Here is a 17447-nt window from a genome sequence, read left to right as displayed (position 1 = left end):
AATATTAAATGAGATGCTGCTGCTGCTGCTAAGTCGCTTCAGTCGTGTCCGACTCCGTGCGACCCCACAGACGGCAGCCCACCAGGCTCCCCCGTCCCTGGGATTCTCCAGGCAAGAACACTGGAGTGGGTTGCCATTGCCTTCTCCAATGCATGAAAGTGAAAAGTGAAAGTCAAGTTGTTCAGTCGTGTCTGACTCTTCCGAGACCCGATGAACTGCGGCCCACCAGGCTCCTCCATCCATGGGATTTTCCAGGCAAGAGTACTGGAGTGGGGTGCCATTGCCTTCTCCGTTAAATGAGATGAGTACATATCAATACCTTGGAACAGGGCCTAGTAACTGTGTAAGAGCTAATCGGCATTATAGAAAGGAGATAACGACACCCAGGGTGATGAAAGTGAAAGGATACAGAAAGGGCCTGGAAGTGTTGGCAGTCAGCTGGGGTGGCATCATTGCTGGCATTGCCTCACTGTGGGTTAAAGTCCTCACATCCCTGCCTACAACCCTCTGGGCCGATCAATGGCCAGCACTGACGTTGGGAAAGCTTACCCTGCACCGGGGAAGCCCGGTTGCTCGCTGGTCCCAGTTGAAACACTTAAAAGCCACCATGGAGGGTGCAGGCACCGCCGACCCAAGTGGGCACCACTCTGGACACCACCCAGAGGCCAGTGGAAGACAGGCCCTGCTGCAGTGCCAGGCACCCAAGCCACAGTGCAGGTGAGGAGTGAGGGAAGAGAGGCTGAGGGTAGGAGGGGTGTCAGGACACCTCCTGCCTCTTCCCCTGGGTGTGATCAGCATCCACGCTGTGAGTGACAGTCCTTGTGCCAGTCTAACCAGAGGCAGGGGCTTGGACTCAGGGCCTTCTCTTTAGGCTCCCTGATATCTGTCGCCTCCAGCAGGAGCAGAGATGGGGCAGAGTGGCACAGCCGCAGCGGTCGTGGGATTGTGGGTCTTGGTGACTGTGGGTGTAGCTGCCAGCCCCAACGTGACTGAGCCTCAGCGCTGCCTCCTCTCACACTATCGCTCCTTGGACCCCCGGGCGCTGCTGGCTGTCAAGGCGCTGAGGGACCACTATGTGAGTGATGCTCAGAGGCCCCCACCCCTCCGCCCCTGGCACCCCCGGGCTCAGATATGCCAGTCTTTGTCCCAAGGGGCCCTGGCGAACTAGAGTCTAGTAGGTGCATGGCAGATCTCAGAATGGAGAACTGTCAACCCCGACCCCTTCCCTGAGGCTCTGGTGGTCGGTCATACAAGAACTTGAGGCGCATCACAGATGGGGGGCCCCCTCCAGGCGGACTCGGCTCGACATCAAGGCGCAGGCTCCGCACACAGTGTGCGGGTGCATTTCAGCTCACGCATCAGAGCGCAGCCTGGTTTGGGACACGAAAAACACCACCGTCCCGACCAGTCCTGATCCACGTCCAGGAATCCTCGACGTCCCAGTGCTCCGGGGGCCCTGGCCAGGAGGCCCTGCGTCACCCCAGCGCGTTTCCCGCAGGAAGAAGAGACGCTGAGCTGGGGGCCCCAAAACTGCTCGATCCGCCCGAAGAGGAACCCTCCCCGGCCGTCGGTGAGGCCCGAGGCCGGCGGGATTGTGTGTGCGGTGGGGGGCGACTCGGGCGCCGTCCCGTCTAACTCCAGCCCGGTTCCCTCAGTCCTGTGCGATGCTCCGCCGGATGGCCCGCGACCTCGCCGACGCCCAGGCCGTGCTGAGCAGCCTGCCGAGCCCCGAGCTCTTCCCCGGCGTCGGGCAGACCCTGGAGCTGCTGGCGGCCGCGGGGCGGGACGTGGCGGCCTGCGTGAGTGCTCGGCGGCCTGGCCCCGCGCCGCTCCCGGCTCGCTCTGCGCCCCTGGTCTCAGGGCCACGACCCGCACCGCGAAGCTGTCCCACTGAGCCCGGAAACGGGCACGGACACGAATGGCATCCTCCCGCCTTTGCTCTGCGGCCGGAAGGATGAGGGTCCGAGTCACCGGGGAGGGGACGGGAGGCTCGGGTCTCCACCGCCTTCGCTGACCTCCTTCCCCGCTCCAGCTCGAGCTGGCCCGGCCAGGCTCCTGGAGGAGGTCCCCGCGGCGGCCCGGGAGGCGTCCCAAGACTCGCCGAGCTGTGAGTGGAGCCGGCGCGAGCGCGGCTGGACCGCAGGGAGGACCGCGGGAGGTGGAGACGGGGCGGGGGTCGGGCTTGCAGCCCTGAGGGTCTGGAGTGGGGGGTCTCACGGGAAGAAGAGTCCTGACTCAGCCCCGCCCTGCCTCCTTCCCGGGCTGCAGGAGTCGCCTCGATGCCACGAAGCCACCGTCATCTTCCACCTCCTGCGCCTGCTCGCGTGGGACCTGCGGCTGGTGGCGCACGCGGGGCCTTGTCTGTGATGCCGCCGCCGCTCCGTCTGGACCCGGAGCGCTCAGAGCGCCGGGCTGCGGGCGCCGCCCTCCTCCGTGGTCTCACTGAACCAGGGGGTCTCTCAGCCTCGACCCGTATGCGCTGGTGCCTGAGGCGCTCTTTCCTCAAAGACCAGGAAGAGTCCCCGGGAACCAGCGGTATTGCCGTGGGATGCGTTGCCCTAAGAACCTCCCAGGAAAAGACTGGAGTCCGTGTCTGCCTTGGTCGCTGACCACCACCACAGACCATGGACCAGTTTCTACTTCTGTAGTTACAGGAACCCTGTCCCATGACAGGTTCCAATCCCAGCTTTGAACCTTCCGTGGTCACCTTGAGAGTCCATAAATCTGTGACTCTTGGACCAGTTTCTACTTCTGTAGTTACAGGAACCCTGTCCCATGACAGGTTCCGATCCCAGCTTTGAACCCTCAGTGGTCACCTTGAGAGTCCATGAATCTGTGACTCTTGTAGCTCCCCACTGGAGAGGCCTCATTCCCTGAGGGACTGGGTAGTGGAGGGCCAAAAGTCCTTCTGAGAAGCAGTTTGGTTTTTTTTTTAATTCCCTAACTTGTGTGTTTTGTATTGATGAAGTTTCTGTGTATTTGCTATCCTGTCTTCTGTTGTTAATTTATTGCCAATGATTAAATATTTTTTGCATTTTTATTGGTTGTTTCTCCTGTAATCCTTGTGAGGAGGGCTGTTGAGCACAGAATGCTGAGACAGGGAAATCAGGTGACTTGAGTTTCGATTCTGTCCCTGCCACTTCATAATCGTGTCTCTGGACAAATTCTCTTTGAGCTTCAGTTTTCTCATCCATGCCATGGCATTATTGCACTTCTCTTGCAGTGAGTAATATACATTGAAATAATGTTTCTGAAACTTCCAGCTGAAGTCATGGACTGGCAGTAATAATTGATCTCCATTAAATCATCACACATATAAATACAAAACAATTGGACTTTAAAAACTTGTCAACGGACTTCCTTGGTGTTCCAGTGGTTAAGATGCTGGGCTTCCAGTGCATGGGGCTTGAGATGGATCCCTGGTTGGAGAATTAAGATCCTATTTGTCCCACTGTGGGGCAAAAAAAAAAGTCTGAATCTGTGGATGAACAATCTTTATGGACAGCTACAGGCCTGTTTCCCAAGGTCACACAACTAGTGATGGTCAGAGCCTGGCTTGAACCCCGGAATCTTTAACTCCAGCTCCCAGCTCCTACCTGGTATCTCAGAGAGTAAAGAATCTGCCTGCAACGGAAGAAACCCAGATTCAATCCCTAAATCAGGAAGATCCCCTGGAGGAGGAAATGGCAACCCACTCCAGTATTGTTGCCTGGAGAATCCCATGGACAGAGGAGCCTAGCGGGCTACAGTTCAAGAGTTCAAAAAGAGTCCGAAGTGACTACAGTAACACTTTCACTTTCTTCCCAAGCTCTTAACCACTGCCTTGAACTTCTTTTGTAAGAGAAGCACTATGATGTTTAAGAATTTTGAGGTATTTTGTCAATTTTCAGGATTCCTTTTAGCAATGTCTCCTCCCCTGATATACTGCTACTGCTAAGTCACTTCAGTCGTGTCTGACTCTGTGCAACCCCATAGATGGCAGCCCACCAGGCTCCCCATCCCTGGGATTCTCCAGGCAAGAACACTGGACTGGGTTTCCATTTCCCTCTCCAATGCATGAAAGTGAAAAGTGAAAGTTAAGTCACTCAGTTGTGTCTGACTCTTAGCGACCCCATGGACTGCAGCCTACCAGGCTCCTCCGTCCATGGGGTTTTCCAGGCAAGAGTACTGGAGTGGGTGCCATTGCCTTCTCCGTCCCCTGATATAACGTCCCTGCAATTGACAGAACTGACCAGAACACTGGTAGGTGCCTTGGGCACATCCCTGCTGTTGCTTTGGAAACATTGTTATGCATTAGTGTTCAAAGATATTCCCAGCTGAAGACTTTGGTCCACCCTCTCCCTGGAATTACGAATGAAGGAAAGAGGGGGTGGGAGGAATAGTCAAAAGGACTCCACACCTTCTACTGGAAAAATCCAACTCCATCCAAGTCCAGGAGCGCTAACCATACTGGGGCTGCTGAGCGCAGTGGCTATTTTCTGGTTTCAGACAAAATTCAGTTCACATCCTGCCTTCACTGATTATTTGCTGTGTGACCATGAACAACTTTCTTAAGTTCTCTGGGTCCCCCACCCCCACCGCCTGTCTTCTGTATTTGAAATGTAGATTAAAGCATGGATGTCTTTGGTGCTATCATGAGTATTCAAGACCACACTGCAGCAGAGACATAGACAGGCTCACAAAAGGAGGAGGTTCTCTCTCTTTTCCTTGTGCACTGACTGTTCCCTTTTCTTAGAAGGCTCCCTCTCAGATCTCCACAGAACTGCCTCCCTCACTTCCTTTAGGGCTGCCCTCAAGTGTCATTTCATTACCGCATTTAATGCAAACTTTCTTTTCCACTCTGCTCTCAACCCTGGTTCATTTCTTTCATTTTCATTATCTGATGTTATCTACCATAATACATTCCACATGCCTAATCCCCCCATCCCATACTGTCTGGTACCTTTTTTTTTGTTAAAAAAAAAAAAAAAAAACACTTCACGAAGGATTGTTTTATGCCTTTTATTTTTTTTAGTGATCTCTTCCTTGCACCTTAAAAGGGTCTGACCCAAAGTGAGGGAGGGGGTAATTACTTAGTGAATGAATGAAGTCATTTTTCTCAAACCCAGTTGACTTCCCAGAAGTCTTGGTCACACCCTGATTTCATAGCAGATCCTCCTATTCCTGTGCCTGACAATCAGAGTACAGGTTAGTGCAGGCTCCGCCCCTCCCCCATTCTGTCACGATCAGTACCAGGTGGGGAGGGGCTGGTCTCTCTTAGTTACAGAGTGTTTCTGCCTTTCTGACCCCTCTCCTCACCCTCAACAGCACCCCTGGATCTTCTCCATCCTCTGAGCAGCCGCCCTCTTGGAAGGTCCAGGTTGTTCAAGGTAACACCTACAGGTGACTTTTCCTTCCTCTTCCTGCACTGGGGCAGCTGCAAAAGAGAAAATCCCTCTGTCCCCTCCTCACCCAGTCTTAAATCAGCCTGGTCCCTGCAGAAGAACCCCCCGCACCCCTTGTGGGGCTGAAGCTCTCCCCATCCTGATTTTGTCTTCATTACTCACTCATTACTTCATTACTCATTCGAGGTAAGCATGAATTGATGTCATTTTATCTTTCGCTCAGTTGCTCACCTGGCTCACTGGCTCCGCCCTGCTCTGGGCTTTCCCAGCCCGGGCCTCCCCTGGTGGCCACTGTCAGCCTTTACCTGCGTTTTCACTTTTCCTACATCAGCTGGGATTGCCCAGCTGCACAGGCTAAAAGCTGCACCATGGAGCTCAGGCAGCAGTTACACCTCAGACCAGACAGAGCTGCAAGTTCAGAGACACGAACGGAGCAACGAGCCGAGATCCAGAAGAGGAGGCTGAAGTCAGAGACGCCAGACAAGACTGAGATCCCAGGCAACAGCCTCAGAGTGGACACTTGATCCCCCATTCTGACAGAGACCAGAGAGCAGGAATGAAGCTGGGTGAGCCCCCGCACCAGTGTCTGGGACCCTCGCCTCCCCAGAGCCTGCACCCTCACTCCCTGACGCCCTCCCTCCCCTCACCTTTCTATGCTTCCTTAACCAGACATGGCCCCGGGCCGCACGCTGGTGCTGGTGCTGATGCTGACGACCGTGGCGCTGAGCAGGACAGGAGCAGTTCCTGTGCCCTCTGCCCCCAGGGCCCTCCCACCTGCCAGGGGCTGCCACATGGCCCAGTTCAAGTCTCTGTCCCCTCAAGAGCTGCAGGCCTTCAAGACGGCCAGGGATGCCTTTGTGAGTCTCCCCACCCCTCCTGCAGTGGGTGAGCCCCCAGCCCCCTCCTGTGGGTTCCTAGACTACCTGAGCTGCAGGCAGGTCTGCCCCCCCTCCACGGGGCTGACCTCCCCCCTCCCCACAGTGGGCGATCTCCTGTCCTGTACTGGATGAGCCTCTACCATCTTTGGGAAGATAACCTCCCCTCCTCTGTTGCTGGCCATCCTCCGGTCTCCCTGGGGTCCCCCCTCCGTCCCTCCGGCTGTGATCCGACCTTGCCCTTGCTCTCTAGGAAGACTCGTTCTTGCCAAAGGACTGGGACTGCAGCACCCACCTTTTCCCCAGGACCCGGGACCTGAAGCACCTGCAGGTGAGTTGGGAGAGTCAGCCCCACCTGCCCTCACCTGCTCTGGCTCCACAGGTGCCCCCTCACCTCCTCCTTCTCACGTGTCCTTCTCTCCCTGCCCTCCCCAGTCCTCTCCCACAGCTTCTGCTCAGCCAACCACGTGGACTGTGTCTCTCACCTGACCCTGCTTCCCCTCCCTCTGTCCCTCCCCCTGTCCCCCTCACCTGCCCCCCTCACCTGTCCCTTCACTTGCCCCCCTCACCTGCCCCCCTCACCTGCCCCCTCACCTGGTCCCTCTCACTTGCAGCTCTCACGTGTCTTCTGTCTCTTCCTCAGGTGTGGGAGCGCCCTGTGGCTCTGGAGGCAGAGCTGGCCCTGACACTGACGGTCCTGGAGGCCATGGCTAACTCATCCCTGGGCCACAGCCTGGAGCAGCCCCTTCTCACGCTGCAGAACATCCACTCCAAGCTCCAGGCCTGTGTGAGTGTTGGGGCCCCAGGCCGGGTCTGGGCTCTGACCGCCTGGACATCCCCCTTGGTCCCCGGCCCTGCCTCACAGCCTCACCCCTCTCTCCTCTGCCCACAGGTCCCAGCTCAGCCCACAGCAAGCTCCAGGCCCCGGGGCCGCCTCCACCACTGGCTGCACCGCCTCCAGGAGGCCCGGAAGGTGAGTGAGCAGAGATGGCAAACTGTTGTCCGGGGCAGCTGGGATCCCAGACGTGGGAGATACTGAGCCATCCCCCTCTTCCCTCAGGAGTCCCAGGACTGCCTCGAAGCCTCTGTGATGTTCAACCTCCTCCGCCTCCTCACCCGGGACCTGAAATGTGTTGCCAGCGGAGACCAGTGTGTCTGACCCCGGAGACCTGCCTGCAACCTGTCCCACCTTTTTAGATATTGTTTATGCACCAACTACCTCCACTGGATTATTGGTTCTAGATTCCTATTTTTTTACGAAGCCCCTAAATTATATTTATTCTTGTACTTTTTATACAATGTGTGAAAATAAACTATTTGTTCATGACATTGACCTTGCTTATATGTGTCTGAATATGTGACTGCATATGTGGCAGGGGGAATGGGAAGAGAGAAATGAAGAGAATAGGAAAGAATGTGGACTTGCCCGGTGGCTCAGTGGAAAAGAACCTGCCTGCTAGTGCAGGGAATGTGGTTCATTTCCTGGTGGGGGAGAGTTCCACGTGCCACGGAGCAGTGAAGCCTGTGGGACACAGCTACTGAGGTAGCACTCTACAGCTCACGTGCTGTAGGCCCTTGAGGTGCAGCTACTGAAGTACACGCAGGCAGGGCCTGTGCTTAGCAACAGAGAGACCACTGCAAGGAAAGGCCCATGCGCTGAAACAAGAGTAGCCCCTGTTTTCTGCAACTAGAGGAATCCTGCATGCAGCAGTAAAGGCCCAGCACAGCCAAAAATAAAGAAGTAGGTAATTTTAAAAAAGAGAATATAAAAGAATGAATGAGCAAGGAGTGAAAGAATCACTAAGGATTTTTCCAACCACAACAAGGGAAGATTTTATTGCACCACAAGCTGTCATTACATTAAGAAATAAGATGTCTAGAGGTGGCTGGGTCTGGGTCAGATCAGTGGGACAATGTCTTTATCATGGACCTACAGTCTGTATCTGTGAGTAGGTCTAAGCATATGTGTTAAAATTGTGTTTATGGTCCATTCACCCCAACTGCCTGTGGTTCTGAACCTGGGATGGCTTGTCAGATTGGAGATTTGCTGGGAGAAATATCACAGAGGAAGTTATCACCAAAAACTACTTAGTTCCACTGTGAGCATCGTTCTATGTAGACAACTGTGTTGGCTACAAATCATTTTTGTTTCTGATCTATGTGTCTTTTATTTCCCTTCTTGCCTGATTGGAATGGATAGGAGTGCAGTACTACTATGTTGAGTAAGAAGGGTGAGAGAGGACATGTTTGCCTTCCTCCTGATCTTAGGGGGAAAGCATTCAGTTTCACCATTAAGTGTAAATGTCAGCTGTGGGTTTTTTTTTTTTTTTTGTAGATGCTCTTTTCTTTCTTTCTTTTTTTTAAATGTATATATTGATTTGGCTGTGCCAGGTCTTAATTGCTGCATGTGGGATCTAGTTTCTTGACCAGGGATCAAACCCTGGTCCCCAGTATTGGGAGCATGGAGTCTTAGCCACTGGGCCACCAGGGAAGTCCCAAGATGCTTTCTTTCAAGTTGAGGAAGTTCCTTTTCATTCCTATTTTTTCTAAGAGTTTTCAAAAATCATAAATGAATGCTTGTGTTTGGTAAATGTTTCTTCTTCATTGATATGATCATGTGATTTTTTTTTTTCTTTAGCCTGTCTTGGTGAATTGTATTGATTGGTTTTCAAATGTTGAACCAATCTCGTATGCTTGGAATGAATCCCTTAGGTGGTAGGGTATAATTCTTTTGATGTACTGCTGAATTCTGTGTGCCAACATTTTGTTAAGGATTTTTGTGTCTATATGCATTACTTTACTTTATGCAAGATAACAAGTTCAAATTATTTTTTAAGCCAGTCGAGTCAAAACTTACTGTTGTGCTGTGCTGTGCTGTCACTTCAGTCATGTCTGACTCTGCAACCCTATGGACTATAGCCCACCAGGCTCCTCCATCCATAGGATTCTACAGTCAAGAATACTGGAGTAGGTTGCCATGCCCTCCTCCAGGGGATCTTCCCAGCTCTGGGATTGAACCCACATCTCCTGTGTCTCCTGCACTGCAGGAGAATTCTTTATTGTTGAGCCACCAGGTAAGCCCAAAACTTACTGTTACTTGCAGCCAAAAGCATCCTTAATGATACACACGGAAATGAAAGGCAGGTTTCCCACAGAGCTGATGAATTCTGGCTGCATGGGATTGTTATGCCCCCACCATACCCAAGACTGTCATTGATACAAAGAGTCTTCATAATCAGTATCCATGGAAGCGGGGCAGGAAGATGAATAACCTGGAGCTACAATCCAGGTAAACAGGCTCTCCTGCCTACCCCAGTCTCTATGACATCACTCTTCCTTCAAACCTCTGTTTCTTGAAAGTTTCACTCCAACTCTTTCAAGTCTTCTCTGCTTCCTCTTATCAGTGACTTCGTCATGTCTTTTCTCTCTCTCCAAACAGATTACTTTGCTCTCTTCCTCACAGAAGCTACCAGGTAGAAATTCCACATCATCTATACCACACTCTACCTGTCCCCACCCTCCTCTTGCTTCCCCATCAAGATCAGTGAGCTGCCTTTCTTCCTAACTTGGACCAGTGCCTGACCCTGGTCCCTCTTATGTCCTTCCTCCATAAATTATTCTTCTCTTAGCCTCCATTTTCTATAACTTCCTTTCTACAAGTACCTGCCCATCGGTAGTCTCCTCTTTTATTAAATCCCTTTCTTAATCTGTCCTTTTTTCTGCAGCTATTTCTCCATTTCCCTTTACTGGCTCCACTTCCTTCTAGACTCCAAGTCTCTGTAACCCCTACAGTTGGCTTCTGTTCCCAGATATGCACTCCCCAACAACAATCTCCTTACAGCTAAATCCTGCATTGCTTCTCCAGTTCTCACCCTAGAAGACTTCTCAGCAGCATCTAACCCATTCCTCAGTAACTCCTTCTTGTAACTCTCTTCTACTTTGACCTTTGGGATACCACCCTCTCTTCTTCCTTCCATGTCTGCCTGCTTCTTCTCAGTCACATTTTCTGGTTCTCTTTCTTCTTCCTATCTCTCGAATACTGGAGTGTCTCAGGGGCCTGTCCTAGATCCTCATTTCTCTTCCCTACACTCTCTCTGGGGTCTTCTCACAAATCCCCATGGATTCACCAACTATATTCTCATTGACTACTTTTGTATCAGTCTGCTTAAGCTGGGTTATGCTTCAGTAACAAATGACCCTCAAACCAGAGGCTTATAACAACAAAGGTTTATTGCTTACTCATGCAACACAACCATCTTGAGTAAGTTGACTCTCAGCTCGTCACTGGGATCCAAGATGAAGGTGCAGTTCTATCTTGGACTTTGATGGTCTTAGAGAGAGTAGAGAGACAAGAGTACACGATGGACTAATCACTGGCTCTTAGAACTTCTGCTCAGAAATGATACAGATCACTTCACTTCCATCCCCATTTCATTGACCCAAACAAGTGACACAGCCATGCCTGAGGTCGATAGGGTAGAGATTAATAATTTCCCACAGAAATGGATTCCTCTCTTTGGAAGGTGAGAAGATATATTTCTTTATTTTTGACAGTGTCTGGTCTTAGTGGTGCAGGGGCTCTTCTTCTGGAGAGTGCAGGCTTACTTGCCACACGGCATGTGGGATCTTAGTTCCCAGACCAGAGATCAAAACCGCATCTGCTGCATTGGTAGGTGAGTTCTTAACCATTGGACCGCCAGGGAAGTCCCCAGGAAGAAGATATTTTGAATGATAAGGCAATATAAAACATCTTAAGTTCTCATCTCCAACTCTGACTTTAAAGACAGGATAAATTGGCGTTATTATTTTGCATAGAAATCAGCTCAAGTTCAGATCCAAACTGGACCAGCTGATAAGCCAATAGCAACAAAGACTCTGTCCCTAAAATTTCCCTTGCCATCTTCTGAATAATGGTCCTTAGAAAGGGATTGACTGGTGAAAACTCCCAAAAGAAGAGCTAATCCCACAGGGCTGAGAAGGCAGGATCAGTGTCCACTCTCCATGGTTCTGAACACCACTGATAGCTAGAAGAGGGTGGTTTCTTCCATTGCTGGGAGCTTGGTGAATGCCTGTTAACTTCTTCAGCACTTACAGATTTTTTAAATGGAATATTGTCACATCACCTGTGGTTGGAGAACAAATGGAAGAATCCTACTGTGTATGAAATGTAAATATGTTTACAGGGATTTTTTTTCCCCCTTAAATAACAGAAAACTTCAACTCAACTTGCTTAAACAATCAGGACTTTGTAAGATAGATCAGGAGTTGGCTAATTCAGAAAATCACACTAATGTTATTAATAATTCAAATTCTTCCCATCTTTCAGCCTTGCATTTCAGCTGCATCCTCAGGTTTGATCATCTCAGGTCATAAGGTGGCTACCACAGTTGCAGACATTAAATCCTTTGGGCAGAAAAAGGAAAGAATATCCATGTGTCCTGCTTATCACTAAGGAAAACCTTTCCCAGAAGCCCCCTAGCAGACTTCCTTTTAACCCCACACCAACAACCCATTAAAAATAGCAAATCCCAGGACTTCCCTGGTGGTTCAGTGATTAACAATCTGTTTTGCAATGCAAGGGATGTGGGTTCAATCCCTGTTTGGGGAACTAAGATCCGACATATCTCAGACCCTGTGTGATGCCAATGCTGAGTTTTCGAGTCACAGCTAGAGAGCTCATGCACCGCAACAAAAGATCCTGTGGGCCAAAACTAAGACCTGACATAGCCAAATAAGTAAATGTTTTTTAAAATTTGCAATCTTCCATGCTGTGCTTAGTCGCTCAGTTGTGTCTGACTCTTTGTGACCCCACGGCCTGTAGCCCACCAGGCTCCTCTGTCCATGGGGATTCTCCAGGCAAGAACACTGGAGTGGGTTGCCATGTCCCCCTCCGGGGGATCTTCCCAACTCAGGGATCAAATCAGGGTCTCCTGTATTGCAGGCAGATTCTTTACTGCCTGAGCCACCAGGGAAGCACCAGTGGTCCTGATGTCCCAGTGCTCAACTTTCCACCTCTCCCCCCAGCAAATATCTCCTTCTAACATATCATATATGTGCTTACTTACTGGAACTTCCCTGGCAGTCCAGTGGTTAAGACTTTGAGCTTCCACTTCAGGGGGCATGGGTTCGATCCCTGGTTGGGAAACTAAAATTCCACTTGCCATAATGTGGTCAAAAAAAAAAATAATAATAAAAATAGGGATTTCCCTGGTGGTCCAGTGGCTGGAACGCCATGCTCCCAGTGTAGGGGATTCAAGTTCAATCCCTGGTCAGGGAACTAGATCTCAGACGCTGCAGCTAAAGATCTCCCATGCTGAGATGAAGATTGAAGACTCCATGCACAGCCAAATAATTAAAATAAATATCTTAAAAATTAAAATAAATTCCAGCTCAATCCTATACCCACTCCAGCTACCACACTTCTCTGCCTCCTTGTATTAGTCAGGATTCTCCAGAGAAACAGAACTCTGACTGGATACAGATACAGATATAGACTATATATATATAGTTGTTTAGTCACTAAGTCATGGAGAAGGAAATGGCAACCCACTTCAGTATTCTTGCCTGGAGAATCCCAGGGACGGGGGAGCCTGGTGGGCTGCCATCTATGGGGTCGCACAGAGTCAGACACGACTGAAGAGACTTAGCAGCAGTAGCAGCAGCAGCACTAATCATGTCCAACTCTTTTGTGACCCCATGGATGGTAGTCCACCAGGCTCCTCTTTCCATGGGATTTCCCAGGCAAAAATAATGGAGCGGGTTGCCATTTCCATCTCCAGGGGATCTTTCTGACCCAGGAATTAAACCCATGTCCCCTGCATTGGCAGGCAGATTCTTTACAGCTGAACCACCAGAGAAGCCCTATATATATATACATATATATTTATTATAAGGAGTTGGCTTATGCATTATGGAGGCTAAGTCCCAGGGTCTTCCATTGGCTGCCTGGAGACCCAGGAGAGCTGATGTGTAAGTCAAGGCTAAGTCCAAAGGTAAGTCCAGGCTAAGTCCAAAGCCCTGAGAACCAGGAGAGCCTATAGCATAAGTTTCAGTCCCAAAACCAGGATGCTCGCAACTCAGGAAGAGCCAGTGTTCATCTAGAGTCTGAAAGCCAGAAAAGAGCACAATCTCAGCTCAATGCAGTCAAGCAAATGGAGTTCTCTCTTACTCAACCTTTCCCTTCTATTCAGGTCTGCCATTAATTAGATGAGGTCCACCCACCGTAGGGAGGGCAATATACTTGACTTACTCTACCAGTTCAAATGTAATCTAATCCAGAAACACACTCACAGACATAACTTGAACAACATTTGGCCAAATGTCTGGGGACCCCATGGCACAATCAAGTTAACATATAAAGCTGACCATCACATGCCGTTTTCAGCAATGTTTGTCAAAAGAATTGTCTAGGGAATTCCCTGGTGGTCCAGTGGTTAAGAATCCACCTTCCATTCCCAAACCCAATGGTTGATACTCAGACCAATGTTTCCTGATGTTTCAGCAGTAATTGACATGGGCGCTCATTCTCTGATCTATGAAACACATTCTTCCCTGGTTCCCACTTTCCTGGTTTTCCTTCTCTCTCTGGTGGTTCCTTCTCAGTTCCTTTTCTGATTTTCCATCTCCTGGAACATCCAGAGCTCATCACAGTGCTTATCTCTCATCTGTCTGTGATGTATGTATTTATTCTCATGGCTTAGAACCCAATCCCATCTCTGTAGTCATGGCTCTTGTGGCAGATTGAATTCTTGGTACACATTCTTCCCCTTTCCTGCATTTACACCCTTCCTATGGCCTCACTGAAGGCAGAATTTACTTCTCTGTCCCTTGATTTTGGACCCAGCATGTGACTTTTTAAAGCCAGTGATATATATATATGAAATGATGTACAACAATGTGCCTATTCTCAGTCCAGTCCTCAAGAAGCCTCATGGGTTTCCTGTTATTTCCTGGGGTTTTGCTCTGATGATGAGAAGAGCTCTCCTGGCTTGCTGCTGTCCGTTAGCCTGGCCTTAGACCTGAGCCATCCAGACCCTCAGCTTGAATCAGAGCCACCCAACTGAACCTGATTGGAATCGTCGAACCCCAGAGGTCAGCAGAGCCATCCCCAGCTCATCTGCAGAGAGCTGAGCTAAGTCAATGGTTACTGTGTTTTTGAGATTTTTTTGGTTGTTTATTACACAGCACACACTGACTGATACACCTCCCAAACTTAGCTTTCCAGACCTCACTCCTGAACTCCAGGCTTATACATCAAACTCACTACTGAACAATTTCATTTGGATATCTAATGGGCTTCTCAAACTTATCATGCCAGAAATGTAACTCCTGCTCTTCCCTACCCTAAACCTGTTTCTTCTGCAATCTTTCTTATCCTAGAAAATGGAAGCTCCATGTTTCCAGATCCCCAAGCCAAAGACCTTCGAATCATCATTGGTTCCTCTCTTTCTCCCATCTCCCACATCCAGTTAGTAAGTCCAATTGATGCTACTTGTAAGAATATGCTGCACTGGGCCCTTGCTTACTCCCTCACTGGCCCCACCCTGCTCCTGTCCACCCTCTCTCAGCTGGACCATGGCAGCAGCCTCTTCCCTGTGCTCCCCAGTCCTGCTGTGGACCCTTAGTCTGATCCCCACATGAAGCCAGAGGAAATCTGTAAATACCTGAGTCAAGTCAGGCCCCTCCCCTACCCAGAAAACTCTTCCATCTCACTTAGTGTGTTCATTGACCAGTGAATAAATAAACCAAGTAATGATATATATGCAGAAGTAAAATCAATCTAAAAAAAAAAACCAAATGGATTTGCATTACCCTAATGATTAGTGGCCATCTTCACACGTGCTTATTGGTCATTTGCATAAAAATGAGTCTTTTAAAAATGTTTGACTTATTTGGCTGCATCAGGTCTTAGCTACAGCACGAAGATCTTCGTTGCATCATGTGGGACCTTTTGTTGCAGTGCATGGACTCTCTAGTTGCAGCACTGGGGCCCAGTAATTGTGGTGTGCAGGCTTAGTTGCTCCACAGCATGTCGTATCTTAGTTCTTGGACCAGGGATTGAATCCACGTCCCCTGCATTGCAAGGGGAATTCACCTTAACCACTGGGCCACCATGAAACTCCCTGAAACGAGTCTTAGAGGGCCAAAATCAAGGTGTCAATAGGGCTGACTCCTTAGGGAGAATTCTGGGAAAAATTCTATTCCTTGCCTATTTCAACTTCTAGTGGCCACCTATATTCCTGGGCTTGTGGCCCCTTACCTATCTTCAAAGAACATCACTCCAGTCTCTGACTTAGCAGGCATACAGATAATCCAGGACAATCTTCTCATCTCAAGATCCTTAATTCAATTACATGTGCAGTTTTTTTTTGCCACAAAAAGGTCATACTCACAGGTTCCAGGATGAGGACCTGGATATCCTTGGAGGCCATTATCAGCTTGCCAGAGTCAGAATTCCCTCTGCTGTACACAGGTGGGACCCTGATGCTGGGAAAGATTGAAGGCAGGAGGAAAAGGGGATGACTGAGGATGAGATGGTCCGATGGCATCACCGACTCAATGGACATGAGTTTGAGGAAACTCCGGGAGTTGGTGATGGACAGGGAAGCCTGGCGTGCTGCAGTTCATGGGGTCACAAAGAGTCGGACGAGACTGAGTGACTGAACTGATACTGATACTGATCAGCCCACCACAGTCAAAATTCCATACCATACCCAGGTGGTGTAAAGGCTGCATTCCCTTTTCCCCCCTGGAGACTTGAGTCCTGTGTGACTGTCTCTCATCCCTCAACCTGCCTCTTACCCAAGCAATGTGACAATACCTCAATATCTAATCAGTATCTAATACATCAATATCTAATCTTTCTTCAGGAACAGGAAACTTGACTTCCCACCAGGCATATGGCTAATCTTTTTAAAAATTTTAATTAATAAGCTGTGTTGGGTCTTCATAGATACACATGGGCTTTCTCTGGTTGCAGTGAGTGGGGGTTAGTCTCTAGTTTCAGTGCACAGGCTTCTCATGGCGGTGGCTTCTCTCATTGCAGAGCTTGGGTTCTAGGGCACGCAGGCTCAGTAGTTGTGGTGTGTGGGCTTAATTGCTTCATAGCACGTGGAACCTTCCTGGACCAAACCAGTGATCAAACCAGCGTTCCCTGCAATGACAGGCGGATTCTTCAACATTGGACCACGAGGGAAGTCCACGACTCAACTTCTCATGGCATCATATGCTCACCTATAACTAAGTTCTGATGGTAGGGTGGAGATAGGTGTATCATGTGTCACTCTAGAAAGAGCTCTTAAAGAATAGAACATTCTATAGAACAGTCTTTTGGACTCTGGGAGAGGGAGAGGGTGGGATGATTTGGGAGAATGGTATTGAAACATGTATAATATCATATGTGATACGAATCGCCAGTCCAGGTTCGATGCAGGATACAGGATGCTCGGGGCTGGTACACTGGGATGACCCAGAGGGATGGTATGGGGAGGCAGGTGGGAGGTGGGTTCAGGATGGGGAACACGTGTACACCTGTGGCGGATTCATGTTGATGTATGGCAAAACCAATACAATATTGTAAAGTAATTAGCCTCCAATTAAAATAAATAAATTTATATTAAAAAAAAAGAATGGAACATTCTCTTCTTCCCTCCCTCTTATTCTTCATCTGTTGTCTGGAGTAAGGATGCAAAGATGGAGTTCAAGAAATCATCTTGGACCATGAAGAGGAAGCCACATATTGATGATGGAGCAACAAGATAGAAGAAGCTTGGGTCTTCGCACTGTGGAGCCCTGGACAGCTTGAGTAGCACCTATCTTCACGTAAAAGAGAATAAAACTTATTTTCAGGAAAATCTAATACTAATTTGTGATAGACAGCATAACACCGCCGCCAAAGATGCCCTTTCCCAGTCCCTAGTCCCTGTGGATATGTTATACTACACGGAACAGGGGTGATATAGTGGCAGATAGAACAAAAGCTGCTAATCAGCTGACATTAAAATAATGAAATTATCCTGCATTATCTTGGTGAGTTCAATGTGATCACAAAGATCCTTCAAAGTCAGGGAGAGGTTTGAAGATGCTATGTTGCTGGTTTTGAAGAAGGAAGGGGGCACAGGCTAAGGAATGTAGGTGGCCTCTAGAAACTAGAAAATGCAAAGAAACAGATTGTTTTCTAGAACCTCTA

General features: G+C 49.4%; 2 protein-coding genes across 2 annotated transcripts; both read left to right on the top strand.

Moving 5' to 3' along the window:
* The first annotated feature begins 735 nt into the window (after positions 1 to 735).
* Positions 736 to 2484, top strand: LOC101902055 (interferon lambda-4). The gene is made up of 5 exons (XM_005219126.2): positions 736 to 1075; positions 1499 to 1570; positions 1656 to 1799; positions 2033 to 2107; positions 2269 to 2484. The coding sequence occupies exons 1-5, from the start codon at positions 908 to 910 to the stop codon at positions 2365 to 2367; spliced, it is 558 nt and encodes a 185-aa protein (XP_005219183.2). The 5' UTR covers positions 736 to 907; the 3' UTR covers positions 2368 to 2484.
* A 3315-nt stretch (positions 2485 to 5799) lies between these two features.
* Positions 5800 to 7516, top strand: LOC112441453 (interferon lambda-3). The gene is made up of 5 exons (XM_024978862.2): positions 5800 to 6241; positions 6513 to 6590; positions 6903 to 7046; positions 7152 to 7232; positions 7320 to 7516. Exons 1-5 carry the CDS (start codon positions 6056 to 6058, stop codon positions 7416 to 7418), a joined length of 588 nt encoding a protein of 195 aa, XP_024834630.1. The 5' UTR covers positions 5800 to 6055; the 3' UTR covers positions 7419 to 7516.
* The last annotated feature ends 9931 nt before the right edge of the window (positions 7517 to 17447 follow it).

The sequence above is a fragment of the Bos taurus genome, chromosome 18 (genome assembly GCF_002263795.3).
Source record: "Bos taurus isolate L1 Dominette 01449 registration number 42190680 breed Hereford chromosome 18, ARS-UCD2.0, whole genome shotgun sequence".
NCBI classification, from domain to species: domain Eukaryota; kingdom Metazoa; phylum Chordata; class Mammalia; order Artiodactyla; family Bovidae; genus Bos; species Bos taurus.
This window is presented reverse-complemented; position numbering and strand designations above follow the sequence as displayed.